The sequence below is a fragment of the Astatotilapia calliptera genome, chromosome 11 (assembly GCF_964374335.1).
Source record: "Astatotilapia calliptera chromosome 11, fAstCal68.1, whole genome shotgun sequence".
Taxonomy (NCBI): Eukaryota; Metazoa; Chordata; class Actinopteri; order Cichliformes; family Cichlidae; genus Astatotilapia; species Astatotilapia calliptera.
This window is the reverse complement of record NC_137432.1, coordinates 23,084,584-23,101,906: the sequence shown is the minus strand read 5'-3', so window position 1 is coordinate 23,101,906 and position 17,323 is coordinate 23,084,584. Positions and strand designations below refer to the sequence as shown.

Sequence of the window (17,323 nt, the reverse complement as noted above, 5' to 3'; positions counted from 1 at the left end):
TTTCATTTTCATTGCTCACAATCCATGTAATAGTTGTTCCTCCAAATTTCAAACATTGTTTTATTTAGCAAATATGATTAAATAGCAACAACTTAAATTATTTACAGATTCAGTGCATTACATGATTTGATCAGAGCCATGTCAAGCATGTTATTAAAAGGAAATCAAGGCACCAGTGATTACGTAGCACAGGCTAATGTGTATATTCTTTTCAGGCATCATTTTCCCCCCCCCCAAGACATTTGAAAGGGGAAATAATGTGTTGAATGTCTGGTTTCCTGTGGTTATTTTAAATGAATACAGGAATTACTCAAGTTATGTTTAAAAAAAAAAAAATCACAGCAAAACAAAATAATATGTCTGTGTGATGAAACTTAAAACATAAAACAGCTTTTGTATTAGGGGTTTTTGGACCAAACAGTTGTGGAGACTCCCAAAGCCACACTGAAATCTTTCTCAAGAACTAGGGGCTTATAAGGGCTTTTTTCCTGTTTGTATTCACACTGCCAAAAGGAATGCTGAAGTGATGCAATCGCCCTACATTTATGTCAGAGGTTCCTCTTGCTTGCTTGGTCCAGAGGTAGGAGCTAAACAAAAATTAAGGCCCTAAAATCAGGAGGTTTTATGATCATCCTGTGTGCAAATTCGCAGAGAAATGCTTTTAATGTGGTTCAGCTGAAACAAATATGCAGTCTGAGAAACTGCTTTAATGATCACTGCCTTTTCCAAGCAAGTGTGAGCAGAGAATGAGCTGGAGCAGTGGAGGGGATGTAACCCACAGGAGGGTCCCAGACTTCAAACAGGATGTCTGATGATGATCTAAAACAGAAAAACAAAGCATAGAAACAGTTCAGTGTTTACCCATCATGCCACATTTCCTACAACAGATTAAATATGCCTTACCTGTTGAGTATGATGAGCACTAGTGAGCCATCAGGTCGGATGAAGGCAGAAAATTCCAGGTGTGTCTCTCCACTGGCAGACACCCCCACTCTCTGAGACCCCTCCCACAGAAACTTGCTGTGTAGAAAGATCATGTAAGAAGATCTCAGTGAAGTAATGGAACGGGTGAAATGTAGCATTCAGTGTGAGCAGAGATCCTGACTACCTGAAGTGGGCCATGCTGTAGAAAGACGGCTGCTTGTAGAAGACATCACGCGTCGCATCCACTATAACAGGGCTGTCCACTAAGTTTTTAACCCAGTTTGGTCCACCGTTCGGGTCCAGCGCCAGGTTCCAATCAGTCCAGCCGACCACATAATGATTCAAGTCCTGCCGTGGAGAAAAACACCCACAGTTTACTATCTGCTACCTCCTCTGTGTTTTGTAGTAAGATGTGTAATTTAGTCAGCCTGCTGAACTAGCATTTTGTTTAACTATCGCAGGGATTGCACGTCTACATAAACAAATTCCTCTGGACTCTCAGAGCGTCTGCAGCCTGAATTCACCCATGCAAAAGAGAGAGAATGGAAGGAGTCCAATTTCCCTTGAAAGAGAGTGAAGAAAGAAGAAACTAAACACCAGTTCCAGCTTGCTTTGATGGCCTGCAGGCCTGCAGTCTCTCGAGTGTGTGCACAACCTGCACTGCAGCACGAAGGGAGGTGACTCACCTTTCTGGAACAGCTCACAGCTTGTCAAATTCTCTTTTTGCAGTGGATCTGACTGAACAAGCACAAACCTCCACGCATCAGATAATATGATCTTACCTCTATAATGTCATGTGCATACTGTTCAGCTCTGTCCCAGCTTCCCAGCATCACTCCTTTGTTTAGCGGGTTCCAACCAGCGCAGGCCTCTGTGCCAAACAGGTAATACTCCGGGTAGAGGTCATGGGTGGTTCCCAGGCTGATGTCAGGTGGCACAACGCTGTCTAAGTACCAGTGGACTGCCACACCATGGATGTACCTTCCTGCATGAATATCACTTAAGACCTGGAGGGACAAGAGGGAAAAAATAATAACGAAAACAAGAAGCACTCAGAGAGCACAAACCTCTGCTAGGGCAGCTCAGTCGCTGGACAGTATTTACTATTAAGGGGAACCTTTCGCATTTTTACATATTCATTTTGTTTTCTTTGTTATTTTGAAATGTAAGAAGTTTTGTAGTGCAGTTAAAACCAATAGCTAATTTTAATATACTTCACATAATTTTGATTGTTTATTGTTTAGTACATTTGTTTAAATGTACACTAATAAATATCAAGTGAAAAAAGTTTTGCTTTGTTTTTAAAAAAAAAAACACTTATTCATAAAACATTGTAAATGTACTCAAATTGGTATTTATTTAAAAGCTATAAGCTTTTACTGTAAAGTAAATAACAATGTCGTAATATATTAACATATTTAGAATCCCCACATATCCCTATAAGCGTATGTTGTCAGGTCAGAGGTCAAACGTGACGTGACATTTTAAATCCTTATATGGTACTTTCTGTGTGTTGACAATACACCATACTTGTAAGAATCATAGTTTCTAAGCATTAAGACTTTTTGTCGATTTTATCAATAAATCATTCAATTTTATCAGAATTCACTCATAACTTCACAGATAGAAAGATGACACACACATGCAAACCTCCTTGGCAGAGATAAGGAATAAAACTTTCCACGTGGTTAAAGTAACAGCGCCACAATTTTCCAGATCAGTCCTAGAAAAGTATACACAAAATACTGGATTTATTTCCTCCCAAAAGGTTTCAGTAAAGTCTTTAAATATACGTTTCCTCACAGCCGCTGTAGACACTGAGTAAAGTAAATGTCCTTTTATGTGATTCCAATTCCAGTCACGACTCATTTTACCACTATAAACTCTCCTCTGGACTTTCATCGAGTGACACCAAGTTTTTTTTCTTAAAGTCCTTCCCCTAGCTTCAATAGGCTAACTGGAAGCTAATTATAGCATAATGGGTAAATACTGATTTTAATAAGTTATTTGGTTAAATTAGACTACAGGGCCACAGTTTTGCCTGTTGCTTGCATTTTTCTTTTGCAGATCCAACAACTTCCCTATTTTTTGGTGTAAATCAGCCTTTGGAGTTTGTAAGTGGCTAATTCATCCATATATACTTTAATATCCCTCCACAAGTCATGTTAATGGAAATTATGGTTGAAACAGTGATTAACAAGACCTTGAAAAGGAAAAATAATGCACTTCACTCAACATAATTGTGAAAGATGCCTTACAGTGTTAGTGGTTTTGACTTTATTTGTTGAACCACTGCAGAACATTTGCATTAATCTGCTTTTAGCCTGGTTTCATCTGATTCTTAACTGTCGTGAAATAGCAAGACAAGCGTCGTTCTTTGGGTTGATTTCTATCAACAGCTTATCAGATTGACATTTTTTCCTTTGCTGAACAGTTTGGACACCAAGTTTGTGAGACTTGAAGTCAAAAAAAGTTCTTTATTCCCTCTTCCCCTTCTTGTATTTCACTACATTAGGCTTTCAAGTTATCTTGTTAAGATGTTTTGGATTCATTTATTCTCCTAAAACTGATTCATTTTTAATTTCTTATTTGCCTCAGGTAAAATAAAGTTTGCCATGACCTTTCCTGCTACCCTTCTGTTTACTGACTCACCACTTTGGCCCAGTGGGGCAGCAGAATGCGGCTGTCATCCAGTATGAGGATGTGTGTGTGTGGGTATGACGAAGCGTGCAGGGCAGGGCCCAGGTCCAGAGACACCCAGTCCCTCTGCTCCTCAGGAGTGAAGCCCAGGGCTTGAAAACTGCAGTGAGACAAATATGCTTGTCAGTCTGCTGCAAAATTTAGAATCCACAGCTCAATGCTTAACATTTTTTATATGAAAAAAACTTTTAATGCATCTGAGTAGACCTGTAGTTTGTCATCATTCCTGCAGAGGGCTCGTTTCCTGTCGTCAGTGCCCAGAAGGTCAAGTTATATTTAGCATATTCCTCCAGGAACCTGACAGGAAATGATTAAAGCACCAAACAGAATACATTTCTCTTGAATCATGCTCCTCCAATATCTGATATCAATCTGATTTTAAGCCACAGAAGTCACCTGACATAGTACTGAGCCCAGGTTTTATGCTCCTTGCCCCCTGGCTGGCCCTTCAGGGAGCCCTTTCCTGTGAGTGCACCGTTCGTTTTCATCCAGGCGGGGGCACTCCAGGCACTGGCCAGCAGAGACAGAGGACGAGGAGACAAGGCCTGCGCACGCTGCAAGAGAGGGATCTGGAACACAAAGGAGGTAAGATGAGACATGGGCGACAACGGCCGTGTCAGCGTGCGAGACAAAAGACAGACACCTTCATGTTGATGTCTTCTGGGGCCAGAGTGAAATTGTGCAGATCATAGTCTCCAGGTGTGTCAGCATAGGTGTACAGACGTGTGGAGAAGTCACAGCTGGCCATGGGGACACGCACTACACTGTAGCCGATACCTGCCACAAAACACATCAACACAACCAAAGCTGGGGGATAAATCAGTATTATTACTCAACAATTATAGCATTTTATTCCACGGTGTAAAAACTCTTTAAAGAATATGTTTTAGAAGACTGGTGAACAAGCCATGCAATAGATTTCCAGAAATCTGAGGCATCAATAACAACGTCCAAGGAAGCTGTTCTGGCAGGATGCCCTTCATAGTAGCTGAGTCATGGCTGTAGTTGTAGTTTTTGGGCAAGAAAAGAACTCTGCAGGTGTGCTCAACTTTCACAGTCTTTCAACCTCCTCACCAGGAGAAGGCTCTTTCAGCGTTTTCTGCCGACCTACGCCATTGTACTCTCGTCCTAGTGAGCAGCCTCCACACAGAGAGGGGAATCCCAGACAGCCCACTTCCAATGGAGAAGAAAAGAAAACAAAAAACCCACGTACCACCCTTTTTGTCCGTACATTTGCCAGGCAGCTGTTGGTGTTTACTGGTCGACCGCTTTCCCACAGTGCAGTCAGCTTCACTAAAATAATTTCCTCCTTTCAGTTAACCAGATAAACACATCTGGCCTCAGCTTAGGAGGGAAGCAGGACATCTGGGAAGTGGAAAATAATTGAACTAAGGCCATTTTTGGTTAAAATCGTTTTTTCCTTCCTGAATGAAGGTAATTGTGTTGAATGACTGTTGGTTTTGATCTGCTTTTTTTCTTCCTTTTTGGCTGCTCTAAGACATCTACAAGTGTCAATAATCCTGTAATCATGGCACCATCTATTACTTGCCTCAGGCCAGTGATGTCAATGATCAGGGCTTGGCAGGATGTGCACCGTTTTTTGTTCTTCATGTCCTCAGGTTTTATATTTCTAACCAAACTGTAACTGAATTAGATGAGACTACTTTATAGAGGGCCCTAATACTAATTTCCAGCTCTATAGCTTTAAACTTTGACTCTACTAGAACAGCTTTGCGTTACAGTTCACCACACTTGCATTTTACTGGGCCTGGGTGCAGTTTCATCCACTGTGAAACAAGCTTTTTTTTTTAGCTCCCTTGCCCCATTCTTTAATGACACTTTCTTCTGATTGGCTGCCCTTCATACACACCAGGTCTAAACAGCAGGTGAGTGGGTTTGCTGTGCTAAGTACCCTTCAGATCACTGGGGACATGCTGTCTCACTGATGTCGTACTACCATTGTAACAGTGTAACAGTAAATGTATAGAGAAAATAAAAAAGGAGACACAATTAGACACAAAACCCTTTTCTAGTTATTCTGCATATATTTGTTACATCTGTGTATATCATTGGGGAATAATTTTATTTTTTAATCACTCAGTCAATTATAACTGGTGCTGATACTGGGCTATGACATGTTTTGATGATCATCATGCTGCTGATGCAAGTTTAAAAAAGTGCCTTTTAATACCCCAAACTGTCTAACATCTCCTCGTTTCTGTTACCCTTCTTATACCTATTAGTATTATTTTACTGCCTGACTTTGTATCGCCCTTTCGTAGGCTGTAAGGCTATGTCTCCCCGGTACAGTGGCAGTGTACCTTCACTGGAGAAGTACTGCCTCAGCAGCTGTTCCTGTGCACCAGCAGAAAGAGAGAGTATATTGATGGCTGCTGCATCTGTCATCGCCCCTCCAAATCCCCTGGTCTTCTGGTACTTCTGATAGGGAACGATAGTCAACCTGAGCCCTGAAAGAAACACAAAAGCAGACAGAAATGCTCTGCACCTGCTCCAGCATCACTGATGGTATCTTAAAATGCCACTCCTCTACCCACTTTCTCCAGTGCTGTTAGCCCGAACTTCACCCTGACTGGCCTCCAGTCTGCTGCCCGCAATGTTGCTCAGGTAGGACGAGAACTGGCCCAGTGGAGGTAGGCTGACAGATCCAATGCTGTCACAATATGTCGAATTACATTCACACACCACAGAGTCATAGCCAAAGTTTCTGGCAACACATTTATTGTAACCTGGGAGAAGAATAAATCTAGTTAACAATTATTCTTCTGCAGTAATAAAAGACACACAAGCTCTGTGTGTGTGTGTGTGTGTGTGTGTGTGTGTGTGTGTGTGTGTGTGTGTGTGTGTGTGTGTGTGACTGTGTGTTTTCCTGGTTACCTGCAGAGAGGATCACTTGTGCTGCCACGAAAAGGAGCGCCCACAGGACAGATGACAGAGATGAAAGGGCCATTTTATCTACAAACAGAGTAGTTTTAAACATAGAAGTGCGAGTTTTTATTTAGAAAAACACACGTATCAGACAGAGGTGCGTGCTTTTACTAATATCCTTGTCATACGGCGCACTTTGTAAACGTAGAAGAAGATGTGCTCACCTTAGACGCTCCTGCAGTTTACCTCATGTCCTACAGAGTTACTAGAAAGGTCAGTCCTCCTCACGTTTCTCCAATTTGATCAAATGTCATCCCAAACAACTTTCCCCACTTCCTCCCTATTAGCCAGTCATGTGACGTTACATATGATCACGTGAACAACTATGCAATATTCCGCATCGGCAGCCAGGTGGTGCTATACCTTCATTTTTTCCCCACTTTATTGCAACATAGAGAGCAAGAAGTGCAAAGGAAGAAAATACTAAGCCAATTACGTAACTGCACGATTGGGCAATAGAACAATATACGGAAAATTACAAAAATAAATATTTTTAAATATTTTGTAAATATATTAATAACCTCAGAAAGGTTTTCAGTTCAGCTGATTTTAATTTATATAGCCCCAATTCACAGCAAGCTACCTCAATGCGCTATATTTGAGAAATTATGAACCTGAAAGCTTTGAAAAAAAGTTTAAAATAAATAAATAAATAACAACAGATTACTGCTGTTACTAACATCTTGTAAGGAATAAAAGCTATTTTATTTGAACGACTTTTTCCGATTTCTTCACTGATCAAATAGGCTTTACGCATAAATGTCAAGTTCTTCCTCCATTTCTGTATTGTAATGTCTTTTTCTGTTACGCTAGCTTTTCAGCGGCTTTTCCATTTGGTTATCATATCTGGGTTTCGGGGAGGATGCATCTCTAGGTCTGCGTGATTCTTTTTGTGTCACACGTGTGTTGTGAGACATGACTTCACGTTTGGAAACCTGAGCCAATTAAAATGTGGGACATTGTCGTAATATGTGGGACAAGGGCACGAGGGATAAAAATGCAGTGCAGGCCAACAGGAAATGGGACACGTGGTCTCCAAGCTGGTGAATGTATGAAACTAGACTAGTAGTAAATTTACTAGTACTGCATTTTGAACCAGCTTGCTTTTATTCACCGACATTCGTAGTAGATCATAATAAATCAACAAACAACTTTGGACCATAAAAGTAAGCCAGTGATGTTTGGTTACAGTTTTTAAAATTATTAATTAAAATTTGTAAAATTCAACCCCTGTGAATTATTTATCAACTAGTCATAAAGTCCTGATGACTGCCATTTATCAAATGTTCAGAGAGGCTGCTATATTCTCTTGTAGAATTTACCTCATTAAGTAAATCCCAGAGATATATAGGTGTAGACACTTAATGACTGAAATTACAATTTTCTATTTGCTAGCTGGTTGGTATTGGGGAATACACACTTTTTCCCAGCATATGGTGATCAGCAACCCTTTCCTATGCCTGTGTGAATCCAGTAATCCTGCTCGGTATAGCAGATCCACCTGGACTTTGGTCCTGGTTTTTGAAAAGTGTGTTTCTGACTGTACCTGAAACCCAAACTCCGGGGTGTGAAACAAAAGTCCTGGGGGCCAGAATCACCCTGAGAAAGACTGGACTTTTAACTGCATCCAATTTTAAAGCTTTTCCTAACACCTTCCCCATGGCCACTCACAATATACCAAAGTAATTAAACTTAGATTTCTGTAATTTTACACATTACAGTATCCTATATTAAGATATCTAATTGATTAAATGTGTAGTTAAACTATTTACACTGACAGAAATTGAGGATTTCGGACCACATAAGATCAAAGTGCTGACAAAACCAAAAGCACTATTTTCTTTATTTTAACATTTTATTATCAAAGTAGCACGCATGCATCATAGTTTACAACAGTATACATATTACAGACATGGACACATGTATGTTTTTGTATTTCTAGTAGACCGATACTGTGTGTGTGTGTGTGTGTGTGTGTGTGAGAGAGATTTTAATCTGTTTGCATCCTCATAAGAAGCCACAAATTCTGTCCAACATTGATGGATTCTTGTTGCTCAAGAAGACGAGTTCTTTTTTCCCTTCCTCAGTTCGACCTGATTAGAGGAAAAAAATTAAAATATTAGAAACACAGCCTAAATTACGTGTTATTAGTGTCACCATCACCATCCTCGCTCACTCTGTGGGTGCTGCAGCCAGTGGCGGTCCATATAGTAGAGGCAACAGCTCTCAAACTCCTTCTCGCTGTAGTTGGGCACAGAAACTGGAATGAATGGATCCATGCTGTCAAACCCCCTCTGATGATGAAAACACAAACAGAACACAAAACATCAAATCTCACTTTCAACCATGTTTAAAGCCTTTCAATACAGCTGATGATCACTTACATACTGACAATAACTTACAATAGAAAAATAGAGAACGTATGAATCATCATAAAAATGCAAAACATGCACTGCAGGCTCTAACAAATATCAGTCTTTACATAAGATAGATGCACTAAAGGGGAAAAAAATCAATAATGCACATTTCTAAATATGAATTAATGCATTTAAAAGAAAAGAAAAAGTTCAGGTCAAGCCCACACAGTGTGAACTTACATCACCAACAGAATGTTTTACGAGCCTGCTTTGAGTTTTATTGTTTAATCGTTATCCAAAGTAAGAAGTGGGCGACAGAGATGGATTTATCGGTCCATCTGCAAATGAATCTTGTGACACGCATACATCAGACAAATATGGCTGTGATGAACAGAACGGACTGCATTGGCACAGTCACGCTGTATAACTGCAAAACTGAACCCAGCGAGCAGAATGGGAACAGTAACAGAAGCATTCACATTCATGCTGCTGCATAGAAGAGCCAGCTTACTAAAGAAAGAGGGCGTGTATGCACTAAACAAAGAATAAGATTCATCCTTTGTTGACAAATGTCACAAGAAATCTGTTTTCTGACAATATTGCTGGTTATGCAGCATGATTTGATGCTCACAGACAACAAAATGTTGCTCAGTCTGCAATTTCCTGACTAATAGCCGAAACTGAAAATGACAAGCAAAGACTAATCTGCCGTCACTGCTTGAGGGCGAGTGCTACAGATAATAAAGCACAATCAAATGACCTCTAACCTCTCCGAGCAGCTCTTGAGGCAAGTAGGCAGATTTGGGGGTGTAGAGCGATCCCGTCTGGGACAGAGTGGCGATAATGGCGCCTCCAGTCTAAAACGAGAGAGAGAGAGCGTTAATGGAAAATCTCTTCAACGTAATATTCTCGTAAACACCTTGTGCTCTTCTCACCCAGTCGTTCCTCATGAGCTTCCTCAGGTTATAAATCAAAGTGAGCTCCTCTGGATCGACCTGATAACAGTGAGAAAGTGAGACGCATGAGATTTTCCATCTGTGGCAAACGTAGAAGAAGCCTGAAAACATCTTTGAGGAATAACAGGACTCTATATGTGTCTTCTCACAGCACTCTTATCCTCCTTCTTGATGGTGGATCTTCCCCACAGGCCATTGACACCATCCACTGCCACGGCCAAGTGGAAGTCTGAACCCGGTTGCCCGCTTTGCAGCCTCAGCTCCTTCATCACCGCCCCCACAACATCACTGCTGCTCTTCACACGAGATATACCCTAGAGTGATGCAATACCATTTGTTATGGAAGCAAAATCAAGAATATAAATAACAGTAACTCTGCAGCAGAAGAAAATCTGAGTTATTGTAGCGTGTGGGTGGGACGGGGAAGCCTGTAAACATCCAGCTGTTTGATACAGAAGCCAAAAGAAGAAAGGAAAAAAAAACCTGGATACCCATCTGTCTACTCGCTGTTGTAGGATAATTGCTTAATATAAGCTTTATCCATATATATGACAAGCTTACCCCTACATTTAAAGAAAAAAAGAAAAAAAAAAAAAGAAAAAAATTATTTTATATATATATATATATATATATATATATATATATATATATATATATATATATATATATATATATATATATATATATATATATATATATATATATATATATATATATATATATATATATATCTATATATATATATATATATCATCTTTTAAAGAAATGGGAATAATGAGACAACTGATACAAGTGGGAAATTGACAAGCTGCATATAAATTCCTGCAGCATTTGTCAGCATGCATGGTGCAAAAGTATTGTTCTGATCCATCAGTGCTCAGTTCATTCGCTATTGATCTCCAGCAAGCACAGGCAAGGTGAAAGATGAAACTTTAATGACCTGTGTGTTGGGAATCAGTCAGGCAGGACAAAAGAATCAGTAACAGGATGATGAAAATGTTTTGGAGGGTAAACACAAATCCTCTAAACAACAGAACTCCCACTTATTTGTACAGAGGGAGGACTCACCTGATCCACCAGCTCTCCTAGCAGACTTCCCTCCTCGGTGAACTCTCTCTTTGTCCACATGTAGCGATGCTTTGTCTTTATCTGGCAAAGAAACAGAAACATTAAACTCTCATCATTTCTATTTGAATTCCTCACCAGACTTTTACCCAACCCTTTCAATGTTTCTCATAGTTTTAGATTTGCTACCTTGAACTACTTTTATGCCCACTTGCATATGTGCACCTGCAATATATACTGAATCTCCTCCAGTGTGTTCAAATGGCAACCTTAGGGTTTTATTTTGAGAAAGAAGTGAAAGTCAGAGGAGAACAGATCTGGTGTGTAGGGTAGATGAGGAGCCAAGATTGTGTTAGTGTAGACAGAAACTTCCTGCCATGGTGAAATCACAGATTCATAAGTACAAGTAGTCAGAACAGAACATCGTAAAAATGGAAGTGGTCTGGACGTGCATAAGGAGAAGACTTGAAGACGGAATCTAACGAAGGAAAATTTAAGCCAGTTATAGTAATTTTCAAGTTTGGTGGTTACATATGGGTACATATATTTACTATTTATAGACATTTTTTTTCTAGGGGGGTGCATTTAGTAGAAAGGACAGTATAGATTAGCCATTAAAGTAGGGACAGAAAGAGGGCGAGTGGCTGGAAGTGAATGAAGTGGACTGGGATCCAAACTACTGGATCAATAATGATCACAGTTTATGGCACACGGGTCGTCTGCTCAACCAGGTGTGCTATTGGTGGAACATTTTTTCTTTAAAATGTTACACAAGTTTGGATGAAGACCATCGCTGAAATTTACATGCTACAGGAACCTGTGTCTCCATGTCAAACATACCATTTTCCGGGGTAAAGACGGGTAGATTTAAATGGTGTCATTTAATAACTTAAGTTAGTCCTAAACTACATCAAAGCCAGTACTTGTCCAGCTTATTGATAAGCCTTTATCTCACTTTGAATACTCAAAGTACTCTAAATACTGCGTATTACTGTGTCCATATTGTTACCTTTGAAAGGAAGCGTTCGTTGGTGAGCCTGAAGTTGCGTAACCATGTCGTGGCTTGTAATGGCTGATCAAAGCGAGACGCGTTATAGGATGAAGGCAGCAGCTCCTTGCAGTTCTTCACCCATTGATGAGCTGCGCGAGCAAAGAAGATACTGATCGTTAACTTCTCACGAAGGAGATGCAGCGATTGTGAAATAATATATTCATCATTAAAAATAAATAAATAGGTTTAAAGACCTTTAAACCGACACCACACTCTTTCTGAACGACTAATACATTTATCATTGGATTTGCAAGCAGGGTGGTTGAAAGTTGATCGCATACAACAGAAAAACATCACTAAAGGTAATTTTATTTGCTGACAGGTTGATGCCAGTCAACGAGCCACATAACAGGCCATTGAATCAGCGCATCCCAAACACTTTCTTACTGTTTACTAATCAGACATTTAGCCGGTGTGTCTGTCTCACCATCAGGAATATGAAGCACCAGCCATCCCTGTGTGTAGCAGAAGTGGACAGCGTGACAGAGAGAAATCGTCTTCCCAGTACCCTTCTGCCCATCTGAACACCTTGATAAGGACAACGACTGCTTTAATCAGGATCAAGAGCTAGAGTGCGTTCACTTTTCTGTAAGTGGCAGCGCAGGTGTGTTTCTGAAGGATACAAAATAAATATCGCAGAGCAGGTTTGCTGTAGTCTGTTTTTTTCAGGTAAGAGATGACCTCAAGGCTTGGCTGCCTCACCATGATGCAAGCTTCATTAAATGTCTTCACCTAAAACCATGGAGAAGAATTTATCAGTGCTGCTTAAATCATTTAAGAAAAACTACACTGTAATCTACAAACAAGGTCACATTTGTAACTTTTCTATGCAGATCTCACATCCAAGGATGAACTTACCTGTTGCTGATAGCGCCAAGGGAGGCCTGAAGGGAACAGCGTGCGGATATGTGCAGAGGGCAGAGTGTAGTACTGTCCGATGTGCGTCTCTGAATGACATGCCTGGAAGGAAACGCAGGTCAAACTCATAAGCTTTTTTCAGTCATTTCAATTAAAGGGACAACAAATTCCAAATATCTGATTTAAGAATAAGCAATGCAGTCGCATTTCTATAAAAGCTGCAACAAAATGTTTTTAAATTGGATCTTTGTCAGTTGCTCAGCAACCCTCAGATTGCCCTAAACAGAAATATATACTCGTTCTCTATATAACAACATTTTATCCACCATCCTGTAACCATTTTCACCGTATAAATCTCAATCTGGCTGTAATGGTCACGAACGAGTTCTCATGCAGTTCATGCAGCACAAACAAAAATCTTCAGGACAGCAGAAGAAAGAATGAAACACCGTAAAATGAAGACTGACAATGCTCACTGACAAATCTTTTGAACAGACACCAAATTCTGTGAGTGCGTCGCTTTTCAAGGCAACACATTTATGCAACATAACCTGAACGTAAAAGAAATTCAGCTAGATCAAACACAATTTCCTCTATTCAGAAAAATAACAACTTATAGTAAAAAAAAAAAAGGAAAAAAAGGAACAAACACTAATAAATGTAAAGTCTAACATGTGGCTTTTGACCTGAAATAGAAGATAATGCGTTTTCTTTTTGTTTGTTTTTTCATTTTGGTAAGTTTGGACCTTTTGTTTGCTATAGCTGATTTTTAGTCTTAAAAATTTTTTAAAAATAAAGATTTGTGTTTAAATAATTTTCCCTTCAGTGTGTTGAACGGCAGTGGTGGTTTGTTCATCTGTTTTGCTTTTCTTTGTTAAGTTAATGTTGGGCAGGTACATGTTTAATAGACTAATGATTCAACACTTATCCCAACAACACGAGTATGAATCCAGCTTTGCCTCATGTCTTGCTTACCGGGTCGCTCTCCGGTGTCCTGAAGACTGAGAAAGGTTCCGGTTCCGAGTCTACAGCCACAGCCTCCTGCTGCTGCCTGCGTCCACCGCTGTGAAGGGACCTTACGTGGGTTACCTGCAACATTTTGCCACAACAGCTGTTAGTAAAAACATTTTTGACCTGACAGTTTTGACAATAAAGTGAAATATTTAAGTACTGTCCAGGTTACGAAGAAGCAGCTTCTAAAGCCTATCCTCACCGTTGGCCGTAGCCTTGAGGACAATCTGTGAAGAGCCATGACCTGAAACAGGGTGGACAGAGAGAAACAATTCAAAACGCCAGGATATATAAACACACACCAGTGTCCTGTAACCTTGCATAAACAGTTAGCTAACAGCTAGCTGTGTCGTCCTGCAGACACGTATGTAATAAGTAACGGGAACGAACCCAGAGCCGCGCGGACGCTGAAAGCTGCTCACCTGCGACTCACTTCATTAAATGTTCAGTGAGGAAGATTTCGACAAACGTCATCTGCTGAAAAGCCTCTCCAGACTCCGGTCACGGAAAGTAAATACTGCACAAACCGAGCCGATGTCAATGTGCCAGACCTGTCATGGACACCGCCATCATGCTGCACACAAAGGAAGTGACGTGACGCGGTGGTTTAGCCAATCAGACCGCACGAGGCGAGGCGACAACAAATGAGGAAAATGGAGTTTATCAGACTTTGGCGTTTGGCCTCTGATAATTACGGTACAGTTATTATGACTGTTTAATACATTATAAAGGGTAAAGACAGTGATCTTTAAAGCATTAGATATATCCCTGTTCTCCGGATTTAGGTAAGATTAACAGCAACGGTACAGTCATCTCAGTTAACCATCAGATTAGTTGCCTGGAGATTAAACAAAAAAAGTTACAAGGCTCGTGATGAATATTCATGATGAGAAATTAATCAGCTAAATGTCTTTGCTCATGCAATATACTTCGTGTTCTTCTTTAGGGATCACCTCTGCAGATCATCTGTCTCCATCTCAACCTATCCTTAGCATCCTCCTCTGTCACATCAACCCTCTGCGTGTACTCCTTCACTACATCCACCAATCTTGAGGTCTTCCTCTTTTCCTCCTGCCTGGCAGCTTCATACTCTGCATCCTTTGTCCAGTATATCCCTCCTCTGCACATGTTCGAACCATCTCAGCCTTGTCTCTCTAACGTTGTCTCCACCTGCTCAACCTGAGCTTTCCTGTTTATATACTCATTTCTGATCTTTTTCATTCTTCAGTGAAAATCTGAGCATCTGCAACTCTCCCACCTCCAGCTGTCTTTTTGTCACTGCTACCATACATCATAAGAGATAAAGATAAAAATGTGTATTTGCAATTTGGAGACATACACTAAGGTCTAGGTAACTCTTAGAGATTAGAGTCAAAGTCAAATAAATACTCTATAAATATATATCTCTTTATGGTGTATAAAACAGTGCACACTAAGGTTTTTGTTTGTTGTTGTTGTGTTTGTTTAAAAAATATATATATAGAAAAGAAGTAACATGTAAATTAGTTTCAGCTATGAGACGGTAGTTCCCAAATTCCAGTGTAGTATGAGAAAAATATTGCACAGTCATTTAGATATTTACTCCACATTGAAATGTGTATTGCATAGGAATATATATTGCACTAAGTAAATGAGATTTTGTATGTTTTAGTTTGTCTTTATGTTTGCTTTGCCATCAGTCTCATTACTATCTTCTAAACCTTCCCTTTCACTCTTGCTGCTGTCCTTCTGTCACAAATCACCCCAGAGACTCATCTCCCCTCACTCCATCCTCTCTGCATGCTATTCTTCACCTCTCTTGTGCACTGTCTGTGGCTTTGAATCATTGATCCCATGTATTTCAATTCACCAAGTCACCACCTTGACTACCTCTGCTCCTTGCAGCATCATCTTTCCTTCTATTGCCCTCTCATCCACACACATCTATTTTGTCTTGTTTCTACTGGCTTTCATTCCTCTTTTCTCCAGAGCACACTTGCACCACTCTAGACTCTCTTTCCCCTGCTCCATGCTCTATAAACCACAGTGTTGCCTGCAAACATCAGTCCACAGAGACTTCTGTCTTACCTTATTTTTCAGCCTGTCCATCCAAACTACAAACAAAAAAGGGCCTCAGAGATGATTTCCGATGTTATTCCTCCAACACCCCGAACCCATTTGTCACCTACTCCACACCTCATCATTGTCTTGCTGTCCTCGTGCTTGTCCTGCGTGAGGATATGCCTCCTTCTCCTCTCTTGACAACCTATCGTATACTTTCTCTAGATCTACAAAGATACAGTAAAACTCCTTCTGACCTTCTCTATACTTCTTCATCAACACCCTCAAAGCAAACATCATGTCCCCACCTCTCCTCTTAACCTAGCTTCAGCAACTCTTTCCCGTAACTTTATGGTGCATTTCATCAGCTTTAACCCTCTGTGGTTACTACAGTTCTGCACTTCACCTTTGTTCTTGAAAATCAGTACCAATGCACTTCTCTGTTTCTCAGTCATCCTCTCACTCTCCAAGATTGCGTTAAAGAATCTGGTAAAAAAAAAAAAAAAGAAAGAAAAAAGTCCACTCTCATCTTTCCTAGACATCCCATACTTTTACAGGCTTGTCATCTGGACCAACCACCTTTCTACTCTTCATCCTCTTTATAGCAGCTCTTCTGAAATCTAATCTTCTGAAATTCCTGATCCACTAACTTTCCTCCATCTGTCCTCCTCTCTCTCTCATTTCCGTTATTCACAAGCTTCTCAAAGTACTTCTTCCATCATCTCAACACTCTGTCTTCACTCTTAAATAAATTTTTATCTCTGACTTTATTTCTTCTGTATGTTTTATCCTTTAGGTCAGAGTATCAGAGTCCTCCCCTGGACACAGTTTCACTAATTTGCCCTTGTATTTTGTGTCTGTTTGTATAACATAAAAAAAAATATTATTTTCTTAGTTTTATTAATTGGACTTGCAATTAGTATGCTGATTTTTTTTGTTTTGCTCTATGGTCTACTGTGTGCAGATTTGCGTCTACCCACAATCACAGGAAAATTGCTCCCATGAAAGACCAAATTTTCTGTACGGCAATGCTCATTTCTTTAGTAATTAACTAAGAATGCCCTGCATTATCACCTATTTTATAATGTGTTTGACAATGAAAGGTTCTGAACATTTAGAACTTATGCAGGTGTTTGAAACGGATCAAGTATTCACTTTTTATCGCAACGACAGCAACAAAACCTTATTGCTGATTAAATTAAGTGTGCAAAGCATATCTCTCTTATCTTTAGTGCTCGTTGTGAATAATCTTGAAAGCTTACGCTCTCATTATGCATACATGCTATAGGCATCTTATAGACATGGATGTTTGTGTCTCTAAGCATCTCTAGGACTCTGATATTTGTCTATCTCAATGTGATCAAAGTTTTTATGCGACTTTTTGAGCATAAATTCAGTTCCGCATTGATTTTCTT

At 40.0% G+C, this 17,323-nt stretch overlaps 2 protein-coding genes across 4 annotated transcripts; both read right to left on the bottom strand.

Moving 5' to 3' along the window:
- Positions 1-42: 42 nt before the first annotated feature.
- gba1 (glucosylceramidase beta 1) lies at positions 43-6,874 on the bottom strand. The gene is made up of 12 exons (XM_026183770.2): positions 6,735-6,874; positions 6,520-6,597; positions 6,180-6,371; positions 5,946-6,092; positions 4,268-4,401; positions 4,021-4,193; positions 3,832-3,921; positions 3,577-3,724; positions 1,707-1,931; positions 1,109-1,272; positions 904-1,020; positions 43-819 (listed from the first exon to the last, which is right to left on the bottom strand). Exons 2-12 carry the CDS (start codon positions 6,590-6,592, stop codon positions 714-716), a joined length of 1,569 nt encoding a protein of 522 aa, XP_026039555.1. The 5' UTR covers positions 6,593-6,597; positions 6,735-6,874; the 3' UTR covers positions 43-713.
- A 1,532-nt stretch (positions 6,875-8,406) lies between these two features.
- dap3 (death associated protein 3) lies at positions 8,407-14,485 on the bottom strand. 3 transcript variants are annotated; one of them, XM_026185665.2, is made up of 13 exons: positions 14,259-14,485; positions 14,071-14,112; positions 13,833-13,946; positions 12,858-12,959; positions 12,623-12,731; positions 12,427-12,519; positions 11,958-12,088; positions 10,952-11,032; positions 10,033-10,197; positions 9,863-9,922; positions 9,695-9,784; positions 8,747-8,864; positions 8,407-8,663 (listed from the first exon to the last, which is right to left on the bottom strand). In XM_026185665.2, exons 2-13 carry the CDS (start codon positions 14,107-14,109, stop codon positions 8,578-8,580), a joined length of 1,188 nt encoding a protein of 395 aa, XP_026041450.1. In that variant the 5' UTR covers positions 14,110-14,112; positions 14,259-14,485; the 3' UTR covers positions 8,407-8,577. The 3 variants fall into 3 exon arrangements, with proteins under 3 accessions (XP_026041450.1, XP_026041449.1, XP_026041448.1); XM_026185664.2 differs by having other exon boundaries at positions 14,302-14,485; XM_026185663.2 differs by having other exon boundaries at positions 14,291-14,484.
- Between the last annotated feature and the right edge of the window lie 2,838 nt (positions 14,486-17,323).

Excerpts from the sequence above, each read along its gene's own strand:
- gba1 (XM_026183770.2), bottom strand. The coding sequence starts at position 6,592 with ATGGCCCTTTCATCTCTGTCATCTGTCCTGTGGGCGCTCCTTTTCGTG. Across the intron at positions 6,372-6,519 it reads ACAAGTGATCCTCTCTGCAG|GTTACAATAAATGTGTTGCC; the intron begins GTAACCAGGAAA and ends TTCTTCTCCCAG. Across the intron at positions 4,402-5,945 it reads GCAGTACTTCTCCAGTGAAG|GTATCGGCTACAGTGTAGTG; the intron begins GTACACTGCCAC and ends GTTTTGTGGCAG.
- dap3 (XM_026185665.2), bottom strand. The coding sequence starts at position 14,109 with ATGGCTCTTCACAGATTGTCCTCAAGGCTACGGCCAACG. Across the intron at positions 12,732-12,857 it reads CTTGGCGCTATCAGCAACAG|GTGAAGACATTTAATGAAGC; the intron begins GTAAGTTCATCC and ends CCATGGTTTTAG. Across the intron at positions 11,033-11,957 it reads ACGAACGCTTCCTTTCAAAG|ATAAAGACAAAGCATCGCTA; the intron begins GTAACAATATGG and ends TTTCTTTGCCAG.